Source organism: Girardinichthys multiradiatus, chromosome 22 (assembly GCF_021462225.1).
Source record: "Girardinichthys multiradiatus isolate DD_20200921_A chromosome 22, DD_fGirMul_XY1, whole genome shotgun sequence".
Lineage (NCBI taxonomy): Eukaryota > Metazoa > Chordata > Actinopteri > Cyprinodontiformes > Goodeidae > Girardinichthys > Girardinichthys multiradiatus.
In genome coordinates this window covers 28742864-28756795 of record NC_061814.1, presented here as the reverse complement: position 1 = coordinate 28756795, position 13932 = coordinate 28742864, and the positions used below count along the sequence as shown (strand labels likewise).

Sequence of the window (13932 nt, the reverse complement as noted above, 5' to 3'; positions counted from 1 at the left end):
TGATTTAAACCAAAGCTCTCTGCTGGACTCTAGAGATACAACTTTGAATTGCTTATAGGCTTTCTGTATGTATAAATAAACTAATGATTTTCATAATAAATATTAAGAAATTAATCTAGTGTTTTACCTCACCTAAAAACATAATATAGTATAAAATCTTCAAAATAGTAGCTGTTTTTGATCAGGTATCTCATTTATTTAAACCTTCATTGTCTTTCAGGACTGTGCCTGCAACCCCTGTTTGAACGGAGGCTCATGTGTGGATCTCATTGATAAATACGCCTGTTTTTGTCTAGATGGGTTCACAGGAAAGACTTGTGAAAACGATATAGAAGTTTGCAGAGACACCACTTTGACCACTTCACTATGCTTCAATGGAGCCACATGTGTTGATGGTGAAGGATCAAACTTCACTTGCATGTGAGTTTGTACACTATTCTTTTAAATTACATTCAAAGATTGAACCTGGATAGACAGAAGCAAAGATTGTTCAAATTACATTTTGCTGATTCTTCCTGTGAATGTCAGTTGACCTGATACAGCTCAATAAATATATAAAACCATAACTGTCATGACTAGTTTTTAGTTTTAGGGATATTTGCATTAGGCTGTCCTAAAATAAATACTCAATTGTAAGCTGCAAGCTGACCTGCTAGCTAGCTTCTACTGTGTATAATGTGCAGAGCTTGCGGCACCTTAAGAAGAAGTTCCTATTGAGGTTTGCTGTCCTAAATCTAACCAAAACCCCAGAGGCAACACTATGCCTGATTAAAAATCTAAATAGATTTCCTGTATTTTATATCAACTTAACTTTTTAATTGAGGTAACAAAACAATGTTTTCTGGTTGGTAGGTGTTCCTTTATGTGTCAAATATACACATTAATGTGCCCAGTAAATGATATATCATTATTTTGAGAGGTTTGCACCATATGAGAATAACCCTGCTCCAAGCAATTAGCATTATACTGGCTTTCAAAAGGTCAGTGCTATCTATCTCTAATGTTAAGGCCTGTTGGTGGCAGATTCAAAAGTTATGCCCTTAGTCTGAGAAGACTCACCACAGGTTCAATTTTCTAATCCAAGTAAATTGTCTTTTGTTCATTTTTGGTCCTTGTTTATTATAAATCTTGCTTTGAACATTTCTCTGACTTCCTGTAGACTCCAAAGTAATAGTTTTAAAATATACTATATATTATACTAGTTATATAGTTTAAAATATGGTACTGGAAGACAAAATATCTACCTTTAATCTCACGTAATGTAACAAGAAAACATAGGTGACATGTTTGGGCAATATATATTAGACTTTCTACACATTTTAAAACTCTTCAGACATTTCTACTCATTGCAACCACCTGTTGGGTAATTATGGTTAATCATAAATGATTGTAATTGATATTTGTTGAGATGCATCCTTTTTATTTGTTTTATTTGGCCTGTTCAGTCCATTTCATATGTACTGGCTTTTACATATCTTTATATCCGATAGAGATATGTAAAATGCTTTAAAACTGATGCACCTTTTATTGTAGCAATATTAGTATAACTGAGAATCTGAATCCATTTATTCAGAGCGGAATAAAATCCCATGTAAAAAATAATAGCTTTGACCAAAACAACAGCATATAATTACAACCTACCCCAAACAATTCATTTAAAACAAATGCAAGTGGAGCATTTGTAATGTAGCTGTTTCTAAAGTTAGACAGAGTGTCAAGGGACTTCTATTTAATAAACTATGACTTCCTGCATTCCATGAGGAAAAATCTGAAAATCTTTATGTATGTATTTTTGTCTGAGGCTAGGTATTATATTATCTTAGTTGTTTTTTGTTTTTGTTTGTTTGTTTTTTTAGGTGAAAGGTTATTATCTCCTCATTTGTGATTTAGGCCAAGTGGTTTACGCTGTTCAAAAATAAGTTGACAACCAGAAACATTATTCTGGAATGATAGCTGTGCTTTTAGTACATCAAAAACAATATTTTGTAGATAACATTACTGCTCACTGCTTTTTCAGTATTAAACACAGATTAAAGTCAATTAATGATGGTTTATAGAAATACTATGCTTTAAACCTGCCAATAAGTCATTTTGGTGATGCATCTTAATGCTTTAATATATTTTTTTAATGGTATCGCAGTCCTCTGATTCAAATCATGAAGTGCCTAAAGATTTCCACCCCCTGAAATCATTCTTTTATCAGTCATCTGTGCCACAGTTATTGACACCCATAACAGTTCCTGTAAAACAAATCTAACCAAGGTATTTTTAGTATTTACTTTAAACTTTACTTTCTATGTTGATGTTAGTGATCTAGGAACTTTAAAATAATATTTCATGACCTGGTTTCCCTGGAGTATAGCATTGACATGACACAGAGGCTCATTTCTTGCCCGCTCTTCAAAATGGAAAAGACAAGACATCATGCCCTTCAAGTAAGGCAGAGGTGTACTGGTCATATGTCAGCAAATGCCTACAAGAAAAGCATACATACTTTAACTTACAGCCATTTACAGCCAGAGTAACAATTTAAAAGTTGGAAGCATGTTGATCTGTGACTAACAAGGCTAAAAGAGGACACAGATTTTTTGTCACCATGCACAGTTAAGAGGAGCTCAGTAGTAGATAAGTGCAACAAATGTTTTGGTTTGTGATTATTCTACTCCAGTAAAATATATTTATTTCAATGCTTTTTGAACATTTTTACCTTGGATGCCACTCATGTGGAAGGCACTGTGATTAACACAAGTATTTTGAAATATGTTGAAGCTAACATTTTGAATTATTACTCTTATCCTTATTCCTGGTGGTGCTACTGATTTTGTGAGCAACTTCAGGTATGATGGAAGAACCCGCAGTGCTTTGTTTTGGTATGTAGTGAGCTGTATTTTACATGTAATTTCTTATCAATTATTATTCTGTTATGATAACCATAGACCTAGGAATATGCCCTTTACAATAATTATTTATTGCGCTGTTTGGCTCACTAAACCCCATAGAGGAGGAAAATCCTTACCATAAATCCTGGGCTACAACGACCACCAAAGAAGAAAGTATGCTTTGAAATGGATTAACAAAGTTGCCAATAGCAGATTATATACAATAATAACAATAATGTAGTTATGTCCTATTATTATTGGTACAGGTTTATTAGTGCATGACATCCTGGTCTCTCCAACCCTAATGGCATTCTCTACCTACAACAGAACATTACCACTTAAAAATGTGAAAATATACAATTAATGTGCATTCTATGATTGAAAAGCACAGAAAATGTCTACACATTAGTATCTATTACACAGTGCATTACTTTTGTTCATACCCCCAATTTTAAAAAGATGATGGAACTTGAGTCTTGAAGATATTGAGGATATTATGTTAAAAGTTGATGTCCTCATGTTTTTTTTACCTGCATTTGCTGTGCAAAATGTTTGCTTACATGTAAACATGCCAGACTGGAAATTGCCAGCAAGATTCCTGCTATATAACATGTACGAATATTAGGCAAAATTTTACTTTTGTTTATGTAATGGTGAAATGCTGTTGTGCTTAAAAGACCACAAACAAAGTCAAAACATCCCAATAGTATGCACCCTGCCTTGTTACATACATAATCTTAAGAGAAAATTTTAAATAAGTCAGTTTTCCAGCATTATGAAACACATCTTCATCATTTTGAAGTTATTTGAAAGTCCAATTAAAAAGGCATCCAGTCTAATAATAATTGTGCTGCAGTACATATGTGCACTTGCATCAGTCCTCCAGGTTGTTTGCAAGTGAATCATTACTTTTTAATTGCCACCGTGCTATGTCTTGAGTGATGAAGTGTATCTAGATACAAGATGAATGCAGCGAGAGTATGCCAATTTGACACAGCAGATCCCTTGTTGCCGTACAGTTAATTACTTTGCCTAACCTTGTGCTGTTGTGCTGCTATATGCTTGATGTCCTGATTTATATGACAACGAATACTGCGGCTCCAAATAGGTTGTTCATGTTTACAGTGTTAAGTGATGATACACTGGACAGCCTGAGCAGTGTGTTTAAAATGATGCTCTGCTCATTTAGGGTTTGTTTCTGTAGATTAGAAAAAGGGATGCATTGTATATTTGGCAAAAATGAAGTTGTTGTTGTTTTTTCACTAGAATGGAGATGAGCTAGAGAGAGCAAATAACTAAACTCTTTTGATACCCTTAACAATGGCATTTTAGATATCTTACAGATCTCACTTTGTAACAGGTGTAAGATTGCCCAAAGGAGGTTTTAGTTCCCATATACCCAGCAAGACTTAATTTTTTTCATTTTCAGCTTCTGTTTTGACCTTCTGCAGTCTGTCTTATTGCTGTTCCCAGTTGGAAATTTCCCAAAGAGGTTCAAGCCTAAGCTTTTTGGCCTACTTGGCCTCAGATTTGCAGTAGCTTTGATGCATGATCAGGCTCGTTGTCCATCTGGAAAATCACAGTTCTTCACCGGTGCGTAAAGACACAGTGGGACTGGCATGCAGAATTAAATGGTACCATTCTTTATACAATGAATAGCTTATCTATGTATATTTTGTCAGTTTCTTCAAATTACATTGAGAAAGAAAGCTGTTAGGATTCTGACAATAAAGTTTGTGTGACAATGAGCATATAATTTATTTGGGCAGATTTAAAGCAATATTTCTTGGTAAAATTATGTAAGTTAACAAGCCCAAATGTCTTTTAAAAATTTTAGACCCAGGTTGTCATTTTATATATTATTAATCAATTTGAAGTGCAAAACCTCTATACAATCAACACAAACCTAGCAAAACCATGTATGTAGAATAAATTATTCCAGAATCATCTTTATTATTTACATTTTAAAACTTACAAGATCAGAATGTTCAATACCAAATGCACCTTATTAATAAAGATACAATTTCACAGCCATAGTCTTTACTTTGCACGAGTTGTATCGTTCGAGAGAATAATCTGTTTTTTCCAGGCAACTCTCCTGGGTCCTCTTTGGCTGTAAAATAATGACTAACACACATCTCCATCATCTGGTTTGTCCTTCATGTTAGCAAGAAACAAAAAAGAGTAATTGCTTTCCTTATAGGGCATAAAATGTTACTTAAAGAATAAATTTATTTTACCAAGATGGCATGTACACCTTTTTTTCTGACAACCACTGCTAAAGGAAATGGCCAGAGGTGTATTTCCTTTTTAGCAACTTTACAGCTACTATAAATTAGCAGCAGGGTACAATAAAATATGAATTTCCAATGCAGGATTTCAGCAAAATAAGAAGTTTTTAAAAAGCACGTGGAAAAGTATGTTTATTTATAGTAAACATCTGAGTAACAGATTTCTTAGGAAGATGTAAGAACTGACATTAGAAGGAGAGCCTAATTGTACACAACAAATATGCAAATTTCAAGCTGATTTATTAACTTTAGTAAACACTATTCTGGGTGAGCAACTTTAAACAGATTCCAGCATGAATTCTGAAGAATTTTCATATAGTCAGATGGACTTTTTTTCATGATAAATATAACTCCAAGAACCTTTCAGCTGCAATGGGTTCAGCTCCATATGTTTGAAACAGAGTATGACTTTAATGTTACAAAAGCCACAATGGTTGCAAAGAGGATTGGGTGGCGGACGAAGATGGAGACCTCAGCGGCCCGATCCCCGGATGCTTAGGCTGGCTCTAGGGACGTGGAATGTCACCTCGCTGGGGGGGAAGGAGCCTGAGCTTGTGCAGGAGGTCGAGAGATATCGACTAGAAATAGTCGGGCTCGCCTCCACGCACAGCGTGGGCTCTGGAACCCATCTCCTTGAGAGGGGCTGGACTCTCTTCTACTCTGGAGTGCCCCACGGGGAGAGGCGGCGGGCTGGGGTGGGTTTGCTTGTCGCCCCCCAGCTCAGCCGTCTTGTGTTGGGGTTTACCCCAGTGGATGAGAGGGTCGCATCCCTGCGCCTTCAGGTTGGGGAGAGGTCTCTGACTATCATTTCAGCCTACGGGCCGAGTGGTAGTGCGGACTACCCGGCTTTCTTGGTGTCCCTGTCGGGGGTGCTGGATAGTGCCCCTCCTGGGGACTCCATTATTCTGCTGGGGGACTTCAACGCCCATGTGGGAAACGACAGTGACACCTGGAGAGGCGTGATCGGGAGTAATGGCCTCCCCGATCTGAATCCGAGCGGTGTTTTGTTATTGGACTTCTGTGCTAGTCACAGATTGTCCATAATGAACACCATGTTCAAACATAAGGGTGTCCTTCAGTGCACCTGGCACCAGGATACCCTAGGCAGGAGGTCAATGATCGACTTTGTTGTCGTATCATCAGACCTTCGGCCACATGTTTTGGACACTCGGGTGAAGAGTGTCCAAAACAAAGAGAGTGGTGAGTTGGATCCGCTGGGGGAGGAGAAAGCCGGACAGACTTGGCAGGCCCAAGCACATAGTGAGGGTCTGCTGGGAACGTCTGGCAGACCCCTTGGCCAGGGATGTATTCAACTCTCACCTCCGGGAGAGCTTTGACCAGATTTCGAGGGATGTTGGAGACATAGAGTCCGAGTGGACCATGTTCTCCGCATCTATTGTCGATGCTGCTGCCCGTAACAGCGGCCGTAAGGTCTGCGGTGCCTGTCGCGGCGGCAATCCCCGAACCCGGTGGTGGACACCGGCAGTAAGGGATGCTGTCAAGCTGAAGAAGGAGTCCTGTCGGCTGTGGTTGGCTTGTGGGACTCCTGAGGCTTGAGCTGCTGACCTCAACTGGGGACATTATCGGCCAGTGGAAGGAATACTTCGAGGATCTCCTCAACCCTGCCATCACGATTTCCCTGGTGGAAACAGAGGCTGGGGACTCGGGGTTGGACTCTTTCATCACAGAGGCTGAAGTCACCGAGGTGGTTAAAAAGCTCCGCGGTGGCAGGGCTTCGGGGTTGGATGAGATCCACCCTGAGTACGTCAAGTCTTTGCATGTTGTGGGGCTGTCATGGTTGACACGCCTCTTCAACATTGCGTGGGGGACGGGGACAGTGCCTTTGGATTGGCAGACTGGGGCTGACCGGAGGGTGTGTTCCAACTACAGGGGGATCACACTCCTCAGCCTCCCTGGTAAGGCCTACACCAGGGTATTGGAGAGGAGAGTCCGGCCGATAGTTGAACCCCGGCTTCAGGAGGAGCAGTGTGGTTTCCGTCCCGGCCGTAGAACACTGGACCAGCTCTATACCCTCTACAGGGTACTCGAGGGTTCATGGGAGTTTGACCAACCGGTCCACATGTGTTTTGTGGACGTGGAGAAAGCATTCGACTGTATCCCTTGGGATGCCCTGTGGGGGTTGCTCCAGGAGTATGGAATTGGGGGCCCTTTACTAGGGGCCATCCGATCTCTGTACAAGCAGAGCAGGAGCAGTTCGCATTGCCGGCACTAAGTCGGACCTGTTCCCGGTGCATGTTGGACTCCGGCAAGGCTGCCCTTTGTCACCGGTCCTGTTCATAACTTTTATGGACAGGATTTCTAGGCGCAGCCAAGGGCCGGAGGGGGTCTGGTTTTGGGACCAGAGGATTTCGTCTCTTCTTTTTGCAGATGACATGGTCCTGCTGGCCCCCTCTAGCCAAGACCTACAGCATGCACTGGGGCGGTTCGCAGCCGAGTGTGAAATGGCTGGGATGAAGATCAGCTCCTCCAAGTCTGAGGCCATGGTTCTCAACCGGAAAAGGGTGGCTTGTCCTCTTCAGGTTGGAGGGGAGTTCCTGCCTCAAGTGGAGGAGTTTAAGTATCTCGGGGTCTTGTTCACGAGTGAAGGAAGAATGGAGCGGGAGATCGACAGATGGATCGGTGCAGCTGCCACAGTAATGGGGGCGCTGTGCCGGTCCGTTGTGGTGAAGAGAGAGCTGAGCCGAAAAGCGAACCTCTCGATTTACCGGTTGGTCTACGAGCTTCCTCCGTAGGGTGGCTGGGCACTCCCTTAGAGATAGGGTGAGGAGCTCGCCCATCCGGGAGGGGCTCGGAGTAGAGCCGCTGCTCCTCCACATCGAGAGGAGCCAGTTGAGGTGGCTCGGGCATCTATACCGGATGCCTCCTGGACGCCCTCCTCGGGAGGTTTTCCAGGCACGTCCCACCGGGAGGAGGCCCAAGGGACGGCCCAGGACACGCTAGAGGGACTATGTTTCTCGGCTGGCCTGGGAACGCCTCGGGCTCCCCCCGGAGGAGCTGGAGGAGGTCTCTGGGGAGAGGGACATCTGGGCGTCTCTGCTGAGTCTGCTGCCCCCGCGACCCGGTCCCGGATAAAGCGGAAGACGACGAGTACGAGGGTTGCAAATGCATGCGGAGGTTAATAAAAGGAATGACAAGGATAAATATTCACAGGAAGAACTTAAAAAGGTATACATCTGTTCAATTTTGATATTTTTCATTTGATTGAGTTCTTCACATGTTCACCACTTGTAAACTTCAGTTTTTGCTGATGTGGCCAAAAGTGTGTGACATGTCAGCAAAGCAGTCCTTTAAATGTCTTACAAATCCATTCTTGAAAACACTACAAAGGGCATAAACAGAGAGGAGGACATCATTTTTATGAATTTGACATAAAAGAATGATATGTTTTAACGTTCACCTGTTGTGTGGCTACAATAGACATCCATGTACATGTTGTAATTAAAAATGTACCTTTGATCATACTTCATGTGCAGCCATAGTGAGTCTGATCCTGTGTCTACTAGCAAAAAGATAATCTCACAGTTAGCAAGCTAGATGCATCATCAGGATATTGGCAACTGAAACTATATGATGCAAGTTCAAAATTGTGCACATTTGTAAAATATAGATTCCTTCAATTACCAATTGGGGTTGCTTTAGTACCTGAAGTGTATCACAAAACAGTTCACATGATATATGGACATTTAGAAGGAATGGACAGTTCAGTGGATGACATCATTGTTTGGGGCAGCACTAAACAAAGTATGATCAATGATTACAAAATGTCCTGGTTGCAACAAGAAAAGCTAACTTGAAGCTGGTAAAAAACAAGTGTCAGGTTGATATTCGTTGGAAACATTCTAAGTAATGAGGGAGTGGAATCATGAACATGAAAGGTCTTGGAATGAACTCACAAAACTGCCTACTAAAGAACCGGAATGGACCTGGAGCAGGACTGGCAACCTATTGCATACACATCAAGCTCAATGAGAGACAAAATATGCACAAATTTAAAAAACGTTGCTCAGCACAGCCTATGCCTGTGAAAGATTTCACCAGTTTATCTGAGGACAGGCAATCATTGTTGAAAAGATCATAAGCCTCTAATCACATTGTTCAAAAAGCCACTTAATGTAATTTGAGTGTCCAAAGATTGATGACCCCGCTGCAGCACTACACTCTTAATTAAATGTACACATCATCCAGCTGTTGTACACAGCCGAGACTTGGTTCAGAGCAGGGAAATCAAAAGAACAAGAAAACACCAAGATGTTTAATGATGTGGATGCTTAGATCAACCTGATCACAAAAGCACTGCCTGAAACTGATGCAAAGATGGAGCTCATAAGACAAGAAACAGAAGAAGATGCAACAATGAGAAACCTGAGGCAAATCATCTCAAATGGATGGCCCAGAATGAAACAGAGCATTGCACCTGAATTAACTGATTACTGGAATTGGAGAGCTGAACTATCAGTTGTGGATGGCATCATCTACAAATGGAGCAAAATAGTTATCCCTAAGAGCCTGAGAAAGGAGATGTTGCCATAAAGGACATCTGTGAATAGAGAAATGCAAGAAAAGAACTTGTCATGTACTGGCCACTGATCAACCAGGATGTGGCAAATGAGCTGTCAAGCTGTTCAGTATGCCTCAAATATTAAGCAAGTAATCCAACAGCCAGTGAAACCACACCAGGTACCAGGCAGGGAATATCAGAAGGTTGGTGCTGATCTATTTGTTTAAAATACTGGGCTGAATTGTTGTCACAAACTGTTACTCACTGTATTCAGAGGTCTACAAACTGAGCACCACTACAGCAGAGGATGTTATATCAAAAAAGAAAGCAACATTATCTGGACATGGTGTACCAAATCTTATCTGATAATGGCCAACATTTTTTCAGTGAAAGTTTAAGACTCTTTGCAGAGGAGTGAAACGTCATGCATTTCACATCAAGTCCTCGCTATCCACAGTCCAATTAATTGGTGAAAAGGTATGTTGAAACAGCGAAAAGATTAATCAAAAAGGCAGGAGCGCAAAAGATGCAGATTTCCACCAGTCTGTTGATATATCGTACCACACCACTAGGATGTGGTACATCGCCAGCACAACTCCTAATGGGCTGGAGATCAAGGTCAAATCTACCTGTGAAGTAAACCCTTCTGAAAACAAAGGATGAATAAAAAGTGAAGAGAGTCAAGTGATAAGAAAAAGAAAAACAGAAGTTCTGCTATGACAAAGGAACACAGCCAACCAGAAAGCCAGTGAGACTGAAAGACAACAGCAAAACCTGTACAAGGAAAGCAACAGTTCTCAATGAAGTCCAACCAAGATCGTACAACAACCAGACAGAGGATGGTGCAGTGATGAGGAGAAATCGTTGTGACATCTTGAAGGAGCCAAACACAGGTGAGAAGGAAAGTAATGCAAGTGAGCAAATCACACATACGCCTGAGAGACTGCCATCTGCAACACAAGCTCCAGAACAGGAGCCAAGTTGTAGAAGATGTTCATGGACAGTAAAACTATGCCAGATACTTACTAAACAAGTTTAAAGACATGATGTGATTTGCATTTGTTGTTCTTTATGTTCAAAATATTTTCACACCTATATTAACTGGTCAAGTTTAAAAACAATGTATTAGAAAGCTTTGTGAAAAAGGTGTTATTGTTTTGTCTAAATATTCTGATCATTCAATTTCTTTTTTTAGAAATGGAGTTGTAATGATAGATATTAATGTGTGTCTATGTTAAGTTGTAAAAGTATGAGCATATGCAAAGTGTTGGAGCCACACAGTGTTATTCTGAGATTCCATACTGTTGAGAGTCCTGTAAGTCTGTGGTGGGCTGTTAATAAAATACCTTCTTCAAGTATAAGTCTGATTATTAAAGAACCCACAATAGATAAAACACAACAAAAACGAAGTGACAGCATAGTGAAACAGCCTAATATATTTCCAAACTATTATGTTTTTTTTAGCTGTCCACCAGGTTTCATGGGGGATTTCTGTGAAGTGGATGTTAACGAATGTTGCTCAGCACCATGCCAGAACAGCGCTGTTTGCCAAGATCTTATTAATAGCTACGTCTGCCACTGCAGGTCAGGTGAGTCACTCTTAAATCTTGTGATTTTCTCAGTTTGCCTCGAAATAAGGCATCAATTTTTTCACCCCCTTGTAAGATCTTTTACGGGCAGCGTTTACAGCTTATGTGCTTGAATACACAAACATAACCTAAACAGTGAACAAGACTAGTCTATCATGTCCCGATGTGGTTCAAGAGGACTTATTTTGCTTGTAGCAACTTACAGATCACCTTGTGAAAAGGCCACTCAAAGGCTACCATGTTGCCTACATAGTTCACCTTCCTACCTACTACCTACTTTTCTCCAAAGGGAAATTTGTTGTCATACAGTGCAAGAAAAGAGAGTTATTGAAGAACAAAATGACCTCAACTTGTTGAAATGGATGTGACATCTTACTCTTTAGTAAAAGCCTTTTCTTGTCCCTGTATGTGTGTGTGAACCCAAAAAGGAGCAAATCTATGTAAGCGAATCTGATTGATATTCACTTCAGAGGGTGGAAGTGAGAGAGCCCAGGCTCACCACGGCACTCTGTGGGCTTTTGTTCCTGGCAGGTTGGACAGGCCTTCACTGTGAGGATGACATTAATGAGTGCCTTCCACAGCCCTGCAACCAGGGGATATGCATCCAGAATGATCCAGGCTACGGCTACACCTGTTTCTGTCGTCCTGGATTTGTGGTGAGGTTTCCCCACTTTACACTCCAACCCCCCCTTTTTAAAACTAAACTTACTTTATTAAGCTGGTTGCCCTCAAGTAGTAACTTTTGAGTCATTTCTTGTCAATAAATCAAACAGGGTTATTTTTGTAATTCATGATAAACTAATCATGAGAAATATTTAGTTGTCAGGTATTTTCTTCAGTGATCTGGTTTTTAAATGTAAAAGGCTATTAACTACTTTGCCAAATCAAGCTGTGAACACCACACTTAATTTAGCATTTCAACATGGAGTTGCACGGCACATCTCAAGGCTATCTAATTTATGTACACAGGGGAGGAACTGTGAGCACAACTATGATGACTGCCTGCTGAATCCATGTCCAGAAGCATTTTCCTGTGTAGATGGCATCAACAAGGTCAGCTGCCTGCCTCCTGTTACGGATCCTTTTCCCTTGGTGACGCCAAGCGAGAACATCACTAGCGGCTACACACCCGGAGCGCTGATGCCATCTCTAAGCCCATCACAAATAGCTGAACTATCCACAGGTATGGACCGTGTTGTGTCCTCATTGAAATTTTTGTGTTAAAATAGCAATGTGATAGCAGTGTTTGTATTTTTATGCCAATTTATGCTTTCTAAAAAGATAAAAATACATGATTTAGGGTGTTTCACTTTTTAAATTTGAACGTTTTATCTAGAAAATGTAAATAAATAAAATTCTGAATGAGGAAGATGATCTCATATTTGACCAAAGAGTCCAACACAAAAACCTTTTTATGTTCTGTGCAGGAAGAAAAACATTTCTTTTTTATATTTTTCATTTGTACTGCTACATTCACTAAGATTGAAATACTGTGTAAAATCTGTCTATAATAAAACATTGTAGCTGAACATTTTCATATTAAACTAGTGTTTTGTAGCTTTCCTGCAAGTTTTGAAAAGTTCTTAGTTGGTTAAGTATGGATGAAAGTAAAAAAGAACTGAAAAATAGCTTTTTTTTTTTACTATCGTTCCTCATTAAAGATAAAATTGAGATTGCTTCAGAATTCTTCAAATACCTTCCACATATCTTTTATAAATTATGGAAAGTCACTTTGCAAGTCAGCACATTATACAAAAAATGAAGCTAAAACCAGATACTTATTTACACTCTATGAAAACACACATGGGCATGACCCATGTTAAGAGGCTTCAGTCCTCGACACAGCTTGTCGCTGGTTTGACTCCTGACCCAAACCACTTTTGCTGCATTTCATCCCCTTCTCTTTACCCCTTTCCTGTCAGCTTACTGTCAAAAAATTTGAAAAATAAAGGCCACTGGTGCTGCAAAAAACACACTACTTTTTTTAGCACTGTCTGATGTAAAATCTGCTAAACCTTTCCTCTTTCAGGTGAATTAATTTCTAAATGCTTTGTACTTTTTAAATACTAGAAAGACAAAGGTTTTTTTTTTTTTTTACTTTTCTTACTTTCTTCAAATTCAGACGTTTACATACACTCAAATGAATAAACTAACAAACTTTAAACTATTTGGCATCTTGGTTAAGGTTAACTCACAACATCTGATTTAATTAGATTGTGGCCACGACTGTGGATATATTTTAAGACAACTCCTCAAACACACTGTGTCCTTGTTTGACATTATTGAAGAATCTACAGAAATCAGCCAGGATATCAGGAAGAGAATTGAGAATCCCCAAAAAGTATGGTTATTCCTTGGGTATAATTTCCTGATATGTAAAGATGATACTTCCATCTATTCAAACAAATAACCGGTGAGACAGGTTCTAGTTCCCAGAGATGACAATGTTTACATACAAAATATGCATATCAACACCAGAACAAAATTAAAACCGCTCGGGAAGATGCTGACTGAAGCTGGTAAGAGAGTCATTTCCGCACAGTGTCTAAAATCTTTCATCTTACGAAACTTGTCCTGTGGTGGATTAAAACTGAAATGTAACTATTCAGCCATATTGACTATCTCAGTCTTATAGAATGTTTGTTGGCAGAGCT

The 13932-nt window shown here is 40.1% G+C and overlaps 1 protein-coding gene across 1 annotated transcript in view; it reads left to right on the top strand.

The window, feature by feature from the left end:
• eys (eyes shut homolog) overlaps window positions 1-13932 on the top strand; it is a 336214-nt gene that overhangs the window by 198219 nt on the left and 124063 nt on the right. Inside the window, exons 31-34 of the mRNA XM_047352417.1 lie at window positions 221-420; window positions 11154-11278; window positions 11810-11934; window positions 12248-12461. Of these exons, the coding sequence (XP_047208373.1) occupies window positions 221-420; window positions 11154-11278; window positions 11810-11934; window positions 12248-12461 (664 nt within the window). The remainder of the gene's footprint in view (window positions 1-220; window positions 421-11153; window positions 11279-11809; window positions 11935-12247; window positions 12462-13932) is intronic.